The sequence below is a fragment of the Arvicola amphibius genome, chromosome 10 (assembly GCF_903992535.2).
Source record: "Arvicola amphibius chromosome 10, mArvAmp1.2, whole genome shotgun sequence".
In the NCBI taxonomy this organism is placed as follows: Eukaryota; Metazoa; Chordata; class Mammalia; order Rodentia; family Cricetidae; genus Arvicola; species Arvicola amphibius.
In genome coordinates this window covers 79,536,926-79,555,561 of record NC_052056.1, presented here as the reverse complement: position 1 = coordinate 79,555,561, position 18,636 = coordinate 79,536,926, and the positions used below count along the sequence as shown (strand labels likewise).

General features: G+C 38.7%; 1 protein-coding gene across 10 annotated transcripts in view; it reads right to left on the bottom strand.

Annotated features, from left to right (window-relative positions):
• The window catches only part of Tmem116 (transmembrane protein 116), a 60,652-nt gene that overhangs the window by 30,176 nt on the left and 11,840 nt on the right, over positions 1–18,636 (bottom strand). For 2 of the 10 annotated variants that reach the window (XM_038346342.1, XM_038346343.1), the window contains exons 2-5: positions 16,672–16,718; positions 15,735–15,798; positions 15,453–15,522; positions 13,272–13,403 (exon numbers count right to left, since the gene is read on the bottom strand). In XM_038346342.1, coding sequence (XP_038202270.1) covers positions 13,272–13,403; positions 15,453–15,522; positions 15,735–15,769 — 237 coding nt within the window. In that variant the 5' untranslated portion in view covers positions 15,770–15,798; positions 16,672–16,718. Of the gene's footprint in view, positions 1–13,271; positions 13,404–15,452; positions 15,523–15,734; positions 15,799–16,671; positions 16,719–17,200; positions 17,287–17,714; positions 17,808–18,636 lie in introns of those variants that run through there. The other 8 variants (XM_038346337.1, XM_038346336.1, XM_038346345.1 and 5 more) reach the window with 6 other exon arrangements.

The following is an 18,636-nucleotide window of genomic DNA, read 5'->3' as shown; positions in this document are numbered from 1 at the left end:
GAAATAACCCTTTAAAAACCCCAAATATTCTATTAAGCAAAAACAAAGATTATTACTGATGGCTTGGTTATCTGAGCCACTTTGCTTCCTGGTAAGATCTGGAACAGAAGCCCAGGTCTGAGTAAATGTTAACTTCTTCTATTGCAGCTCGGGTGAAGTGGCCTCAGGTGCTCCAGCTTGGCCAACCATGTTCCCTAACAGCTCTGAGCCCCTACAGCCTCCAGTACGGGAATCAAGTTCAGGAACAGCAGTCACATGATTGAGCTATGCAAACACAAGATGAACAAGTATATTTATTTTTCTTTTTTCTTTCCTTTATTTTTTTATAAAAAGAAAACAAACTATCTTTTTTTCATTTACATACCAATCCAAGTTCCCACTCCCTCTCCTCTTCCCATTTCCTCCACATACCCTTCCACCCCACCCCCATCCAATCACAAAGAGGGTAAGGCACATTGCTTTGTGGAAGGCCCAAAACCCTCCCTACTATATCTAGGCTGAGCAAGGTATCCATCCAAAGAGAATAGGTACTCGAAAAGCCAGTACAAGCAGTAGGGATAAATCCTGGTGCTGCTGCCAGTGGCCCCTCAGTCTGTCCCAGCCATGCAACTGACAACCACATTCAGAAGGACTAGTTGGGTCCTATGCTTGTTCCTTCCCAGTTTGGCTGGTGTTGATGAGCTCCAATTAGCTCAGGCAAACTGTTTCAGTGCATGTACACATCATGGTCTTGACCTCTTTGCTCATGTTTTCACTCCTCCCACTCTTCAGTTGGACTTTGGGAGCTTAGCCCAGTGCTCTGATACAGGTCTCAACCCTTGTTCATCCAGGCAGAGAAAAAAAAACCAAGGAAGAAACTTCTTGAAGCTTCAGCAGCCTAGCCCAAGAACAACATTCATTGGCTGATAATGAAGCCAGTCTAAAAACACACAGAAAGGCGTCCACAATAATGGTTTCTGATAGGGCTAAGTTTACAATTTATCTTTTAGAGATTTATTTTTACTTTTTGTGTATATGTGTTTTTTGCCTTCACTCTGTATGCACCACATTTGTGCTTGATCCCTGAGAAGCCAAAACAGAGTGTCAACCCCCCTGGAGCAGGAGTTACAGGTTTAGAGTCACCACGTGTTGAGAATGGAACCTGGTCCTCTGCAAGAATAAGTGCTCTTCCCACTGAGCTGTCTCTCCAGCATCAAGAACTACTATCTTTTTTTTAAAGGGTTTATTTATTCATTATGCGTACAGTGTCCTGCTGCCTATGAATCTGGATGTAGAACTCTCAGCTACTTCTCCAGCACCATGTCTGCCTGCACACCACCATGTCCTGCCATGCTGATAATGGACTGAACCTCTAAACTGTGAGCCACCCCAGTTGAACACTTTCTTTTAGAGGTATTCTTGTTGTCTCTTCACAGCAATGGGCAAAAATGGAAGGAGAAAGGAAAGGAAGAAATCCAGGTAAATGCAACATTATATCTCCCTGGCATTATGAGAACAAGCTGTCTTCGAGCTCACGTTGCTAATGCAACCATGTTCTTTTAAGAAACCTATCAAGGTAGAAAAGACCCAACTCCTGAATATGGTTCTCTGACTTCTACATATACACCACTGCATATGCATATGAGAGCATTGCACACATGCACACACACATAGAACATGATCTAGAAATATTATAAAAAATGAAGACCAGAAGGTGGATTGTGGATGGAAAGCAGAGATGGAGAAGTGAACTGTCCAAAAGTTCACCGTCTCATCAAGTGTGTGCCTTGATGTAATAAGTAATGTTGTTAACTTGTTGGATGTAGAATCATATAGGAGCTGGTGAGGTGTACTTATCTGAGTGGGGAAGACTCATCCTGCATGTGTGTGTCACTGTCCCATGGGCAGGGATGAAAGAAGGAGGGGAAGGGAGAAAGCCAGTATTGAGTAGCAGCATTGTCCCACCCTGACATGGTGTCATCTAGATCATGTTCCTGCTGCCATCACATTCTGCATGAATGTATGGAGCCAATGTTGCACATCAGGACTGTTTATAATGAGCTAGTGTGGGCCACAGCACAATTATAACTTATAGCAATGGATAATTCAGATGTCAACCCACCTGAGAAATTACTCTCAGATGGAGGAACCCTGCCTGGTAAAGCCAGCAGGGCCACTGACTCAGAAAACTGTTGCTTTCATCTGTAATTTTGCTTTTGCAATAACAGCTGTGATATCTCCCCATTACCATACATTTTCATATAATATGTACATGTAGACCTAGGACAGAGAGGGCCTGAGGAAACAAGCTCCATCAGGAGCAGAAGAAATAAGCAAATCCAGTCCCGGGAACCAACCCAGTCCCAGAACACTGGCAGATCAGGACAGAGACAGCAACCAGATCTAGAGTCAGTGATCTCCACAAGAACAGGTCCAACTCCAAGCCAGGGACTTCTGCAGGAGGAGATCCAGACCAGGATTTACAGAAACAGATCAAAGCCAGCGGCCTAGGCCAAAGTAGGCTAGAGACAGCAAACTCCAAGGGAGCAGACCAAGTAAAGGAACACTGAGCAATCTCCAGGAACAGGAGTAACCAATGGGGTAACTAGAACGGTGACCCTGACTGTACTATGAGGAACAACCATCTGAGCTTTGGGATCACTGGCACCTAGAAGATTATTCAACAGAATCTCAGACAGCCCCAACCACACCTATTAGAGGAAAAGATGAGTAGAAAAGGTAAGATCACATGCTACACCACAAAGAGCAACACAATACCAGTAAAACCTAAAGACCCTACAACAGCAAGACCTGAACAACCAAATATGGATGAACCAGAAGAAAATGACCTAAAAAATAACTTCAAGAGAATGTTTAAAATTATTAAAGATGAAATGAGAAATTCCCTTAAAGAAATTGAGGAAAAGACAAACAAAAAATTGGAAGACATCAACAAATCACTTAAAGAACACCAAGAAAAAGAAATCAATCATATAAAAGAAACTATCCAGGACTGGAAAACTGAAATAGAAACAATAAAGAAAACACAAGCCGAAGGAATTACAGAAACAGAAATCATGAAAAAAAGATCAGGAACCAGAAACACAAGCATGAACAGCAGAATACAATAAATGGAAGAGAGAATCTCAAGTGCTGAAGATACAATAAAGAAAACAGACTCATCAGTTAAAGAAAACATTAAATCTAACAAAAGCTTAACCCAAAACATCTATGAAATATGTGACACCATGAAAAGTCCAAATCTTAGAATAGGTATAGAAGAAGAAGTTCAACTCAAAGGCACAGAAAATTGATTTAACAAAATCATAGAAGAAAACTTTCCCTACCTAAATAAAGATATGTCTATGAAGATAAGAGAAGCTTACAGAACATCAAATAGACTAGCTGCAAAAAAAGTCCTCTCACCACATAATAATGAAAACACTAAACATACAGAGTAAAGAAAGAATATTAAGAGCTGCAAAGGAAAAAGGCCAAGTAACATATAAAGGTAGACCTATCAGAATTATACCCGACTTCTCATTGGAGACAATGAAAGCTAAAAGGTCATGGTCAAGCATTACACAGACATTAAGAGACCACAGATGCCAGCAAAACTGTCAATCACCATAGAAGGACAAAACAAGATATTCCATGACAAATCTAGATTTCACTAATACCTAGCAACAAACCCAGCCCTACACAAAATACTGGAAGGAAAACTCCAACCCAAGGAAGACGGCTACACCAATAAAAACACAGACAATTGATGATCTCATAACAGCAAACCTCAAAGAAGAAAAAATGCACAAATTAACATCACTGACAATGAAAACTAAATTAACAGGAGATAGCAATCAGTGGTCATTAATATCCCTTAATGTAAATGGACTCAACTCACCTATAAAAAGCCACAGGCTAACAGATTGGATATGAAAACAGAATCCATCCTTCTTCTGCATACAAGAAACACATCCCAATCTCAAAGACAGACATCGTCTCAGAAAAAATATACCAATCAAATGGACCCAAGAAACAAGTGGGTGTAGCTATCTTAATATCTAACGAAATAGACTTCAAGCTAAAATCAGTCAAAAGAGACAAAGAAGGTCATTTCATATTAGTCACAGGAAAAATCCATCAAGAGGAAATTTCAATACTAAACATCTATGCCCCAAGTACAAGGGCACCCTCATATGTCAAAGAAACACTTCTAAAGCTTGAATCATACATTAAACCTAATAGTGGGAGACTTCAACACTCCCCTCTCACCACTGGACAGGTCAATAAGACAAAAAATGAACAGAGAAATAAGAGAACTAGCCAATGTTATGACTCGAATGGCCTTAACAGACATCTATAAAATATTCCATCCAATCAGAAAAGAATATACCTTCTCAGCACCTCATGGAACCTTCTCAAAAATTGACCATACTCGGTAACAAAACAAACCTCAACAAATACAAAAAAATTGGAATAACCCAATGTACCTTATCAGATCACCATGCTTTAAAACTAGAAGTCAACAGCAATACCAATTCCAGAAAACCCACAAACACATGGAAATTAAACAATGCTCACCTGAATCATTAATGGGTCAAGGAAGAAAGGGGGAAATTAAAGACTTCCTAAAAGTCAATGAAAATGACCACACAACATACCCAAATTTATGGGACACAATAAAAGCCATGTTAAGAGGCAAGTTCATAGCACTAAACACCTACATAAAGAAGCTGGAAAATCCCACACAAGTGAATTAACAGAACATTTGAAAACTTTAGAACAAAAAGAAGCAAGCTCACCTAAGAGAACTAGATGGCAGGAAATAATCAAATTGAGGGCTGAAATCAACAAAATAGAAACAAAGAAAACAATACATAGAATCAATGAGACAAAGAGTTGGTTCTTCGAGAAAATCAACAAAATAGACAAACCTTTATCCAAACTAACCAAAAGGCAGAGAGAGAATATCCAAATTAACAAAATCAGAAATGAAAGGGGGGACATAACAGACACGGAGGAAATACAGAGAATCATCAGGTCACATTTTGAAAACCTGTCCTCCACAAAATTGGAAAACTTAAAGGAAATGGACAACTTTCTGGATAAATATCACTTACCAAAATTAAATCAAGACCAGATAAGCAAATTACACAGACCTATAACTGCTGAAGAAATAGAAACAGTCATCAAAAGTCTCCCAACCAAAAAAAGCCCAGGACCAGATGGTTTCATCTCAAAATTCTACAAGACTTCCAAAGAACTAATAACAATACTCCTCAAATTATTCCACACAATAGAAACAGAAGGAACATTGCCGAATTCTTTTTATGAGGCTACAATTACCCTGATGCCCAAACCACAGAAAGACATCACTAAGAAAGAGAACTACAGAGCAGTCTCACTCGTGAACACTGATGTAAAATACTGGCAGATCCAAGAGCTCATCGGAACCATCGTCCACCATGATCACGTCGGCTTCATCCCCACCACATAATCAAGCTGAAAAATAAAAACCACACACATGATCATCTCATTAGATGCCGAAAAAGCTTTCGACAAAATACAACATCCCTTCATGATAAAGGTCTTGGAGAGAGCAGGGATACAAGGAACATATCTAAGCATAATTAAGGCAATATACAGCAAGCCAACAGCCAACATCAAACTAAATGGAGAGAAACTCCCAGTGATTCCACTGAAATCAGGAACAAGACAAGTTTGTCCACTCTCTCCATATCTATTCAATATACTTCTTGAGGTCCTAGCTGAGCAATAAGACACCAAAGAGAGATCAAGGGGATACAAATTGGAAAAGAAAAAGTCAAACTCTCACTGTTTGCTGATGATATGATAGTTTACAGAAGTGATCCCAAAAATTCTACCAAGGAAATTCTACAACTCGTAAACACTTTCAGCAATGTATCAGGATACTAACTTAACTCAAAAAAAAATCAGTAGCCCTCCTGTACACAGATGATAAAAAGGCTGGGGAAGCTAGGTGGTAGTGGCACACGTCTTTAATCCCATCAATCGGGAGGCAGAGGCAGGCAGATCTTTGTGAGTTTGAGACCAGCCTGGTCTACAAGAGCTAGTTCCAGGACAGGCTCCTAAGCTACTGAGAAACCCTGTCTCAAAAAAATCAAAAAAGGGGGGTGGCTGGGGAAGAAATCAGAGACTCAACACCCTTCACAATAGCCACAAATAGCATAAAATATCTCAGAGTAACTCTAACCAAACAAGTAGAAGACTTGTATGACAAGAACTTTAAATCTTTGAAGACAGAAATTAAAGAAGACACCAGAAATTGGAAAGATAACCCAAGCCCTTGGGTAGGCAGAATTAACATAGTAAAAATGGCAGTCTTACCAAAAGCAATCTACAGATTCAATGCAATACCCATCAAAATCCCAGAAAAATTCTTCAAAGACCTTGAAAGAACGGTACTCAACTTCATATGGAAAAGCAAAAAACCCAGGATAGCCAAAACAATCCTGGGCAATAAAATAACTTCTGGAGGCATCACAATCCCTGACTTCAAACTCTACTACAGAGCTACAATTCAAATAAATTAATACAATTAATAAATGGGACTCCTGAAACTGAAAAGCTTCTATAAAGAAAAGGATATGGTCAACAAGACAAAATGACAGCCTACAGAATGGGAAAAGATCTTCACTAACCCCACATCAAACAGAGGGGTTTGATCTCCAAAATATACAAAGAACTCAAGAAATTGGTCACAGAGAACTCTCAACAGAGGAATCTAAAACGGCTGAAAGACACTTAAAGAAATGTTCAACATCTTTAGTCATCAGAGAAATGCAAATCAAAACAACTCTGAGATTCTATCTTACACCTGTAAGAATGGCCAAGATCAAAAACACTGATGACAACTTATGCTGGAGAGGTTGTGGGGAAAATGGAACACTTCTGCATTGCTGGTGGGAATGCAAACTGGTACAACCCCTTTGAATGTCAGTGTGGATATTTCTCAGAAAATTAGGAACCAACCTTCCTCAAGACCCAGTAATACCACTTTTGGGTATATATCCAAAGGATGCTCAACCGTGCCACAAGGACATGTGCTCAACTATGTTCATAGCAGCTTTGTCTGTCATAGCCAAAACCTGGAAACAACCTAAATGCCCCTTGATCAAAGAATGGATAAGGAAAATGTGGTACATTTACACAATGGAGTACTACACAGCAGAAAAAAATAACAACATCTTGAATTTTGCAGGAAAGTGGATGGAACTAGAAAACATTATTTTGAGTGCGGTAACCCAGATACAGAAAGACAATTATCACATGTACTCACTCATAGGTGGTTTTTAAAACATAAAGCAAAGAAAACAAACCACAATCCCAGAGAACTTAGACAACAATGCGGACACTAAGAGAGACTTACATAGATCTAATCTACATGGGAAGCAGAAAGTAGAAAATGATAAGATCTCCTGAGTAAATTGGGAGTATGGGGACTTTGGGGGAGGATTGAAGGGGGAAGGGAAGAGGCAGGGAGGGGAGCAAAGAAACATGTAAAGCTCAATAAGTATCAATTAAAAATGTATAAAAAAGAATTTTTAAAAAATGGTTGACAGACAAACCTCTATGGGTTAAACAATGACCTTTAACAATAGAGAAAATGCAGAGTTTAAAATAGCTGGTGGAGGAGCAACTAGATGCTCAGCATACTGAAGAATCAACTAGCTCTTGGAATTAGCCCATATTTGGTATTAAAAAGAAACCTGGAAAATGGAGAATGGTAACAGATCTAAGAGATGTTAATAAGGTGATTTAGCCAATGGGCTCTCTACAGTCTGGCATTACTTTGCCTTCTCTATTGCCTAAAGGATGGCCCTTATATTAACTGATTTAAAAGACTGCTTATTCACTATACCTTTACAAAATAAGACAAAAATTTGCCTTCACAGTGCCTACTTGTAATAATTCTCAGCTTGCTAAATGATATCAATGGGAGGTTCTCCCACAGGGAATGTTAAATAGCCCCACCCTGTGCCAATATTTTGTAAGTCAGTCATTTGAAATGATATGTAAGCAATTTTCTGAATCTATAGTTTACCATTACATGAATGCCATTTTGATAACTGATTAAAATGTAAATACTACATAAAGAATGTTTGAAGAAGTAAAAACAATTTGCCTTGCTGGGGATTACAAATTGCTTTTGAAAAATACCAAGAAGAGATTCTATTCAATATGTAGACTATAAAATAGGTTTATAAAAAATTAGACTCTGAAAGGTGAAAATTAGGAGAGATTGACTGCAGACTCTTAATGACTTCGAAACATTGCTAAGAGACATTTCACATCTACAGTGCACTATTGGGATAGATCTTAATGACCTGATTAATTTAAACAAAACCTTAGATGGTGACAATGTCTTAAAGAGACCCAGAGAATTATCAACTGAAGTTCAGAGAGAGAACTGATTTTGATCAAAGAGAAATTACAGAAAGCACATGTGGATCATGTGAAACCAAATCTTAACTGCATTCTGGTCATATTACCCTCCAAACATTCTCTTATATGAATTTTAATGCAAAGGAAAGATATTATCTTAGAAGGATCCTTTTACCACATAAACCAAGTGAAACTTATAAAGGTATTTAGAAAATGTCTGAGTTAAATATAAAAGGAAAATTGAGACTTTGTCAATTAACAGGAATAGACCTAACAGAAATCATAGTACCTTTTACTAGTGATGAAATTGACAAATTATGGGAAGAAAGTGAACACTGACAGAGAGCTTGTAGTAACTTTTTGGGAGACATCGACAACAACTATCCCAAGAGTGAGAGAATTTGACTTATTAAGAGAACTAATTGGACCCTTTCTCACATTTTACAGGACACACCAATAACTGGAGCCCCTACATTCTATACTAATGCAAATAAATCAGGAAAGGCAGGTTACAAATCAGAAAATTTAAGTAAAGTGGAAAAAGGCCCTTATGATTCTGTCCAAAAGTCAGAATTATATGCTATTCTCATGGTACTAAGGGATTTTAAAGAATCTCTCAACATAGTTACTGATATGCAATATGAAGAAAGAGTTGTTTAGCATATTGAGACTGCTGAATTTATACCAGGTGATACAGAATTGACTGCATTTCATTCAGGTACAAGATATAATCAGGAATAGGCATCAATCTATATACGTAACACACATCTGATCCCATAGGGGTCTGCCAGGTACTCTAGCACAAGGTAATGCAGAAATCAATCAATTATTGATTGGAAATGTGATGAAGGCCTCAGAATTTCATAAAAACATCATGTCAATAGCAAAGTTTTGTTTTTTTTTTAAAAAGACTTCTCCGTCACATGGAAACAAGACAAGGAAATTATAACAAAATGTCCTAGTTGTTCTTTATACAACCAGATACCATTACTTGCAGGAAGTAACCCAAAGGGTATTCAGAGAAATAAACTCTGACAGATGGATGCATTCCATTTTGTAGAATTTGGAAAATTAAAATATGTACACTACACCACTGATACCAATTTAGGTTTTCAATGGGCAACTGCTTTGAGTTTGGAAAAGGCTGATTCGGTAATCACATATTTGCTAGAAGTTATGGTCATCATGAGTATACCTGTACAAATAAAGACAGACAATGCTCCAGCATATGTCTTTAAGAAAATGAAACATTTTTTTGCTCATTATATTATAAAGCATATTACAGCTATAGCACATAATACTACAGAGTAGGCAGTTTTAGAAAGACCAAATCAAACTCTAAAGGACATGTCAAACAGAAAAGGATGATAAAGACCCCAGAAATAGATTGTATAATGCTTTGTTACCTTTGAATTTTCTTTCTTTTTTTAGATTTATTTATTTATTTATATATTTATTTATTTATACAGTATCCTGCCTGTAGGCCAGAAGAGGGCACCAGATCTCATTATAGGTGGTTGTGAGCCACCATGTGGTTGCTGGGAATTGAACTCAGGACCTCTGGAAGAACAATCAGTGCTCTTACCCACTGAGCCATCTCTCCAGCCCCCCCTTTGAATTTTCTAACTGCTAATGAGAAAGGAACAACAGCTGCGGAGAGACATTGGATAGTAGTGAAAACTATGGAATTAAATAATCTGATATACTTGAAAGATGTATTGACCTCAGAATGGAAACCAGGACATGTGTATGTTGGCGAAGGGATTTTACTTTAGTTTCTCTAGTAGAAAAAAAGTTATTGATACCACCAAACGTAAACATTTGAACAAGAGATACTGCTTACATAGAAGAGATGATAGTTCATCAAACATCTTGGCCTTTCAGTCTGTACTATCCTTTAAAACTAGCAAATGGTTTTCATTTTATCAGATATAACTTGCTGAAAGAGAATCTCCCCAAAGTTAGGGTTGGGGAAGGGTTTTGTTTCTGTCTTTTCAGGAGAATAAAAGTATCCAGCTAAGGAATCTGAAGACTACTGGACAAACCAGACATCTGAAGAAAAGGTACAAATCATCGAGAAAAAAATGTTTCAAGAAAAAGAGTAAATTGGCCTATTGGTATATCACATTTCCAACAGGATAAAACTTTGTAAATCTTCCCAAATGTTTGTTTCTGCTCTTCTCTACAAACATATAATACAAATGGTCTTTTTGTAGTCCCAATCTAGTTAAAGATTAAAGCTGGCTTTGGAGTTGGATTGTGGCTCTCCCCTTCTCCAAAACCATGTATGCTTATTAAAGTGAAACCTAAAATCTCCATCTCATATCAGAAGAGCCACCTGATATGGGACAGAAGAAAAGCAAAATTTTAAGGACTATTTTATTGCTACTAATTTCATAATCCTTTGGTTTTATATTGACTCTTTAACAGCTTTTCTTAAGATATAAGATTATATATACATACATATATACATATATATATATTTGTTATGACATTAATGGTCATATAGAATACTACCTAATTCTAGAAGAAGATTTCATCTACCTTCCTGTACATGATTATTTCGGGCTTCAGTCTCTATCAGTTTTCTGCAGTGAAGCATGAGCATGCCTAACCATGACCTTTGACTTCTCTAGGAGTATGTTAACACCACTAAGCTGAAAAACACCACCATCAGCTTTTGGAATACAAACTGGTCAGAACAATTTCAAGGTGGCTAGCTAAAATGATTGAGATTAACTGACTATTCTAGCCAGGACTAGGCAAGTCCTGCACTTTCCCATTATGCAGAGACTGGAGAACAAATAATAAAGCTACCTCTCTTAGAGTTTTACAATTAACCAAAAATTTTCAGGATCCCCTAAAGATGCTGTCACCCCCAGACAGCAGGAAGTAAATTTAAGAATATGGTACCACATTCCCAAGAGGTGGGGTGGGTGTTTTTGGTCATTCATTGGGTTATGAATATTTGTCATTGTTTAGGGGGGTTGGTTACCAGTTGTTACTGTTTTTATTGTTTATGGTCAGGAGGAAATTTGAACAAAGGAGATTAGATGCAGAGTTCATGTTTTGAAAAGAAAAACAGGATAAAGATATGATAGAATAAAAGGGTAGAATCTACTTTGAAAAGAAAAAATGGGTAATAAAGATAAGATAAAAAGATGGATTACTGAATCTACTTTTAGAAAGCAACTACTAGTTTTAAATGTTTTATATTGGATTGAACTTGATATACTGATTACTAATTTTGTATATTGATAGAAATTTGAGATTAATTTTGTTAAAACAGACTGCACATATGCTTCTAACTCAAGGTATTATACCTATACAGCCCATTTAACAATGTAATGCAATTTTCTAGTCCTTGGAAGTTATTATTACCAACTATTTAGGATAATAAGAAATGCAGGTTAGTAATTAGTCACCTGTTACAATCAAACTTATAGTCATATTAAGTATGCTTTCAGGGTCAAACAAAGATATATATTAAATAGACAGGTCATCTTCAAACATTTCACAGATCTACAGAATATGGCATTTAAAATATTTTAATAACACTGATTATTTTTTCTTTTTTTAAGACAATGAGACATGTCTGCTCCTGGCAGCACCAATCTACTTCAGAGAAGATGATGGATATCGAAGAAACTCCACATGGAGTTTACTTTCTTTGTGGCAAAAATAAGCCACTGGGCAAGAAAATGTCCTTTCCTCAATTGCTGACAGTATGCTATCCTAATGGGACAAGCAGAACACAAAAGAGAGTGACTGCCAAACCTTGCCCAGACAAGCTGGTCCTTCAAAAACCCTGTTTCATAGAAAAGTCTGTCAGATATTCTAGGCCTGTAGGCCAAAGATGGATGTCCCATCATTGCAGAGAAACACTGGGTGACTGTTCAGGCAGCCAGATGTTTCTGTCATTTCTCACATTTTTTAGAAGTCACTTGCTTACACTTCCTGCTTACTCAATTAATATTATTTCCTTCTTGGGTCTCTGAGGGAGTAGAAGACTAGATAGTTAAAGCTTTAATTGTTTACGAGTCTCAGAAAAGAAATTCGCTAAAGAAATATAAAGTATATAAAATTGAGAGATATCAAAAGATAATTTGGGATGGTAATGCAAGTTGTGATACAAAGTAAATTAGGTACAAGATTTTGGACTCACCAAGATAGGATAGATATGGAGTATTTTCTCTGAATTTGTCAAATGCCATTGTTAATGTATTTATTGCCTGTATATATTGTATACAAATATTGTACCTACTGTATATAGTTTTTCTTATATTAGTTATAGCCTTCTTATTGTATAGAAAAAGTGGATATACAGTTGATATTTTGTTTATGTTCTTTTATAAATAGAGCTTGGATGAAGACCAGAATGTAAAACTAAGACACTAGAGCCAGGCAATGGTGGCGCACACATTTAATCACAGGATTTGAGAGACAGAGGCAGATGAACCTCTGTGATTTCAAAGCTACCCTGAGCTACACAAGAACAATGCAGAAACAGATCCAGGTGGTGGTGGCTCACACCTTTAATCCCAGTATTAGGGAGTCACATGCCTTTAATTCCAGCACTAGAGAGGAATATAAGGCAGGATGAGGCAGAAACTCGCTCTCTTTTCAGTTAGATTTCTTAGAGGTAGGAGCTATCTACCTCTCTTTGGCTTGGCTGCTTTGCTTTTTCTGATCTTTGGGTTGAACCCCAATCATCTTTCTCTGGGTTTTTATTATTTGTGATACATATCAAAGTGTAACAGTGGATGATGTGTCTGTATTTCCATAATAGATCATCTCTGATCTGAATGGCACTTATCTGAATCCACCATCCTTGCACAGTTTTGGTGGAGTCTAAGAATGCTCACCTCCCCGATAGTCTGTAGGTTATAGCAGATGCTGTCCTTGTGGGGTGCTGAAGTTCCATAGAGAAGTGCTTTTATAAGCCAGCAAATTCCCAGGAGCAGGTCAGAAAAGCTCAGATAAAGGAGTAGTTTTATCTGTCAAAAAATCACAAAATCTTAATTCAGTAAGTGATGTAGTTAGGAAAAAAAAATATAAGTTACCTTTACATTTTATGCTTTTAGTTGAAAATTGGTATCATTCTGCCAGGGCCTCTGCAACTGTTTGACTATTGATAATGTAAAGAAAGATTCCCGACAGGAAGGGATCTCTAACCAGATCTTCAAAGTCCTGGAGTAAGAGTTTGTGAATAGCTCAGCACTCTCACTCAGAGGGACACTCCTTCCTCAGCCATAGGGGCCAAAGTTAGAATGGAGAGATGAAAGATTTACAGTAGAGCTGTAACAAAAGCACTATGGATGCACAGCTGTCGTATTCTAAAGTTAGATAATGATGTCATGAGCTACACGTTTATGTAGTTGAGGACTTAAAAGTGAGAGAAATCCAGTATGATAGATATACTTTCTTCTGCCTTCTGACTATATTGATGAAGTCTCCATATTTTCTTGGTTTTGTATGTATCTGTGTGAGTGTGGCATGTATCACATGTGCTCCTGTGCATGGGCATGAAGACAGAAGAGGAGGGCTGCTCTACCACTCTCCATGTTGTTCTTCTGAGACAGGGTCTTCCACTGAATCCATGAAAGACTGATAGCCAACAACTCCAGTGGTCCTCGTCTCCACCTACACAGCATTGTGCACAGGCATGCACATGGCCAAGCACACCCTTTACCTGAGTGCTAGGATCTGAACTCAGGGCTTCATTCTTGCATGTTCTCTTATTCACTGAGCCCCTGACTGCTTATGTTTTGGTATCTTTGTGCCTCCATGGTCCCAATTAGTTTTTTTTACCACTCTATTTTATTATTTAGTTAATTTTTGAGACAGGGTCTCACTCTGTAGACCAGGCTGGCTTCCACCTGCCTCTGCCTCCTGAGTGCGGGGATTAAAGGCGTGCACCACCACATCCAGTTCTTTTCTGATTGTTCTACAGAAAAAAATATGTTTATTGAGATACACCAGAGAAAATCTAAGAAATATGTAGTAATCATGGATGTAAGATACTATAAAATGGCAGTTCTCTCTAAATGGATGTATAAATTAAATGCATCTTATTCCACTGATTTCCCCGTGGAACTTAACAAGCTGACTTAAAATCTGAAAAATGTATTAACCAAGTATGGCAGAACAGGCTGGTGATCATGGTGCTCAGCAGACAGAGGCAGAGAACCAAGAATTTGAAGCTACCTGGACTACAACAAGACTACTTGGGATTCATAACAAGATTATCAAAGAAATATTTAGGGTTTAAAGCACTGAGAGAATATACCTAGACTATAAAAAGTATTGTATTTGCTTACTTCGGAGAGACTTGGTCTTCTGAAAAGCCTGGCTCTGCTACTTGGTGTGTAACTTAATCTTGGGCCTCTGCAGTTTCCTCAAGTGTTAAATGTGCCAAAAACCACAATCTTCATGGTTTTCCAGATCCAGCAGCTCTCCAGCATACACATTAAACCACACTGTGGCTAATTCTGAGCCATTCAGTCTGATTACAGCAATAATTTCTCCCTGTCCTTTAAAGTCTTTATTGAGCTGGCAAGTAGACCACTCTTGCTAGCACTTCATGAGTGCAGGTGGGGGGAGGGGGAGGCACCAGTGCACATGTTGGCATGTATGTGTCTTATTAGTGAGATGGAGTCTCACTGTGTCCAGCAGGAAGGTCTTAAACTTTTGGTGTGATTATTTTTATAAAGGATATATTTTTTTCCAAAATGAAACTATAATTGCTGAGGAGGATGGGACCAGCAAACAACTATGTTTCAAGCAAACAAGACTTGGAACTGCCTCTTGGCCACTCCAGTGTTCTCACAAGTCATGATCAGAAAGCTCACCTAACCTGGCCGTGGTGGTGCACACCTTTAATCCCAGCACTGGGGAGGTAGAAGCAGGTGGCTCTGAGTTTGAGGACAGCCTGATTTATAGAGTGAGTTCCAGAACATGTAGGGCTATATAGAGAGACCCTATCTTGAAAAAAAATAAGGAAAAAAAGAATCATAAAAAAGGAAAAGAAAAAGAAAGTTGCTCACCTGGAAGGAGGGCCTTACCACACTTAGCATCAAGACAGGCCGCCAGGCTTCAGACAGCAGCTTCCTTAACCTTAACAATTCACAGTACAAAGAGGGTCAAACTTACCTCTAGAAACTGAAGGCTACAGCTTACAGTCCTGCCCAGAGGACTGCCCATCTATTATAATTAGGAACGTATTAGTAAATCATAGAATTCTTCCACTGTGCACAGTTGGTGCTTTCCTGGCACTTACTTTAGAGGCTAAATCACCAGCAGTTCAAACTTAATGGAAAGACACTCACCTCTGCAGACATCTGTGGGTTCTGGAACACAGCATAAGTGATAAGCGAACTTGAACCTATAACACTGAGAGACACAGACAATTTTGCTATTACAATACAGTGATAAGATTCTGGTTTTATTATTTATTTGCATAACTGATATAAAATATACCACACATATTTTTAAATTTAGAGTATTTCATGAATTTTCATGCCCTCCTTGTCTAGAGGCATGCCAATATTTTCATTATCATTCCAATTTCTCTCACTATGTAGCCTCTGATGGCCTGGAACCCACTCTGTACACCAGGCTGGCCTCAACTTCACAGTGATCCTCCCTGCCTCAGTCCCCTAAGTGCTGGGATTAGATGTGAGCAGCCATGTTCACTTTCCTCACAGCATTTAACACATGCAGTGCTGAGGTGTGTGCTGGTGCTGGTCTGCACCAGTCCTGCTGACAGGCTGCCCACTCATTCAGATGAGTGCCTCCCTCTTTCTTGTTACTCGAATTCTTGCTTCCACTGGGAATGGGGGTAGGTGTGGTGACCCAGCAGAGGAGGGCGGCCAGAGGTCAATGTCAGTGTCTTCCTCTATCACTCTCCACCTTATTTTTTGAGACATGCTCTCTCACTGAACCTGGAGCTCCCAGATTCTGCTGGACCAGCTAGCCAGCAGCCCCCCAAGAACTTCTGTCTCTTGTCTCTCACGTCTGAGACAACAGGTAGGTAACAACACAGCTGGCTTTTCATGAGAGTGCTGGGGATTCCAACTCAGCTTCTCATGCTTAGGAAGCAAGAACTTTATTTACTAAGCCATCTTCCTAGCCCCTGGACCTTTTACTAGTGAGAAAATATCAACATAGGAAAGAATTTCTAACTAAAAAGTCAAATGTTTTGCACAGCTCTCTAGTCTGCCAATGCAATTTCAAGTCATGTGATATGAGACTCAAAAAACATACCTCAGAGTAGCTGTGACAAACTGTATCCACTGTATTACAGGAAAAAACTAAACAAGAGAGAGAGGAGAGAGAGAGAGAGAAAGAGAGAGGTCAATATCCTACATTTAATGTTCAACCTGACTTCCGTTCCAGTGTTTATTAACCACTCCAGGTCTGGGAAAGAGTGAAATCTGAGCAGACCTGTGGGAAGGCAGGACCTTGTTGCTCCCAACCCAACTCCTTATAAAACAGTAAAATTTTAAAAGAAACAGAGCAATGAACAGGAAGTGACTGACTGAGAAAGCAAAGTTGAGAAAACTACAAGAACAAGATGACAGAGAGAGAGGGAAGGCTAACGTCTAAGGGAGACAAACAGATGGCAGGAAGAGAATGCTGGCTGAAGCTGACTGACAAAGTTAAAGAGAGACCAGGAGGAAATGATGACGAGGGAAAAGGTTATTAGTATGGAGAGAGCCACTATGAATAAGACATGGAGCAGACTGGAAGAAAGGAGCAAAAAGCCGGGGAGGACAACCAGTTTTGACCTTACAGGGTCCCATCTGCCTTCCAGACGGCCAGTCTCCAGTGGAAGGTCCATAAGGGCTTCTGGCCCTTCTCAGCCAGGCTCCAAACAAGTAGCTCCACCCCGTCTCGGCCGGTCTCCACCCCATCTAATCCTGCCCTGAACCTTAAGGGCAGGAGGTGGAAGGGCCAAGGAGAAGGACAAAAAAAGAAAAAGCAGGTGACAGAAGAAACCAGGTTGTAAGAAACATTAGAAATTTTAAGAAGGAGCAAGAAGCAGGAGCAATACAAAGCAGAGAGAGTATATTTCATAGTAAAAAGATAAAATTTCAAAAAAGAAATAGAATAGGAAAAAAGAAAAAAGGGGAAAAAATGGAGTAAAACAGAGGCCTGTTAAAACATACCATTTAGGGACAGAATGACGAAAAAGGTGGCACACTTGATTAACAAAGTTTTAGTAATAGTGAAAATCAAGAAGAGAATATTTTTTTTTTCTTGGAGACAGGATCTCTCTATATAAAACTGGCTGTCACTGAACTCACTCTAAAGAGTAGGCTGTCCTCGAACTCACAGAGATCCTCCTGTCTGTGCCTCTTGAGTGCTGGGATTAAAGGTGTGTGCCACCGCCACCACCACTGTCCAGTGAGAGAAGACATTGTATTTGTTATATTCAATATTAACCTATTAAATACTATTTTATATCACGCCATTTACTTAGCATGTGTAATCAATTCTGTATAAATCAATGTGTTATAGGAGACACAAAGATAAAAAAATCTAGAACTTTCCAGGAGCTTATAACACAGTGGGGAAATGTTTGAGCACCAAGAAAGTCTGAACAGGGCAACGATATATAGAACAGCACGTGGACAGTATTTGGGAGGATTCTGACAGAGTCTGGGGGAGAGAAATCACAAGAACGCTCACTGCTTTAACTATATTTTCATGTGCTCAGCAAACATCTCTTGTGTCTAAGGGCTGGGGACTGAGCCTAAAGCCTGCCAAATGTCACACAAGCATGTTGTCCACTGAGCTACATCCTAGCTCCTGCATATTGTAACAAACACTTGCATGGCTGAAACTATTTAAATATATGGTGTTCATATTAGAGTGAGTATATTCTACCATGGAAAACCAGACATTTTCAGTGGAAGATTTCACAGAATAACTTGTCTTAAACAAGTAAAGATTGGTAGTGAAGAGTCTTGGGAACATTTGGAGGTCTTTGATCATGTCTCCCTATTGCGGGTGAAGAGACTAATGGCAGTGTCACCGAGTGATAAGAAAATGCTCTTGGACAAAAGACTCTTCTGTTCCTCAAGACAAATCTCAGATTGTTCAGAGAACTTTTCCCTTTGGCATATTGCTAAAGCATCTATGCCACCTTCCTGCACACAAGCCTGTGTGCCTGTGTGTGCTTCTATGTGTGCATGAACACTTTCTCCTTGGAGTTCCTTTGTAAAT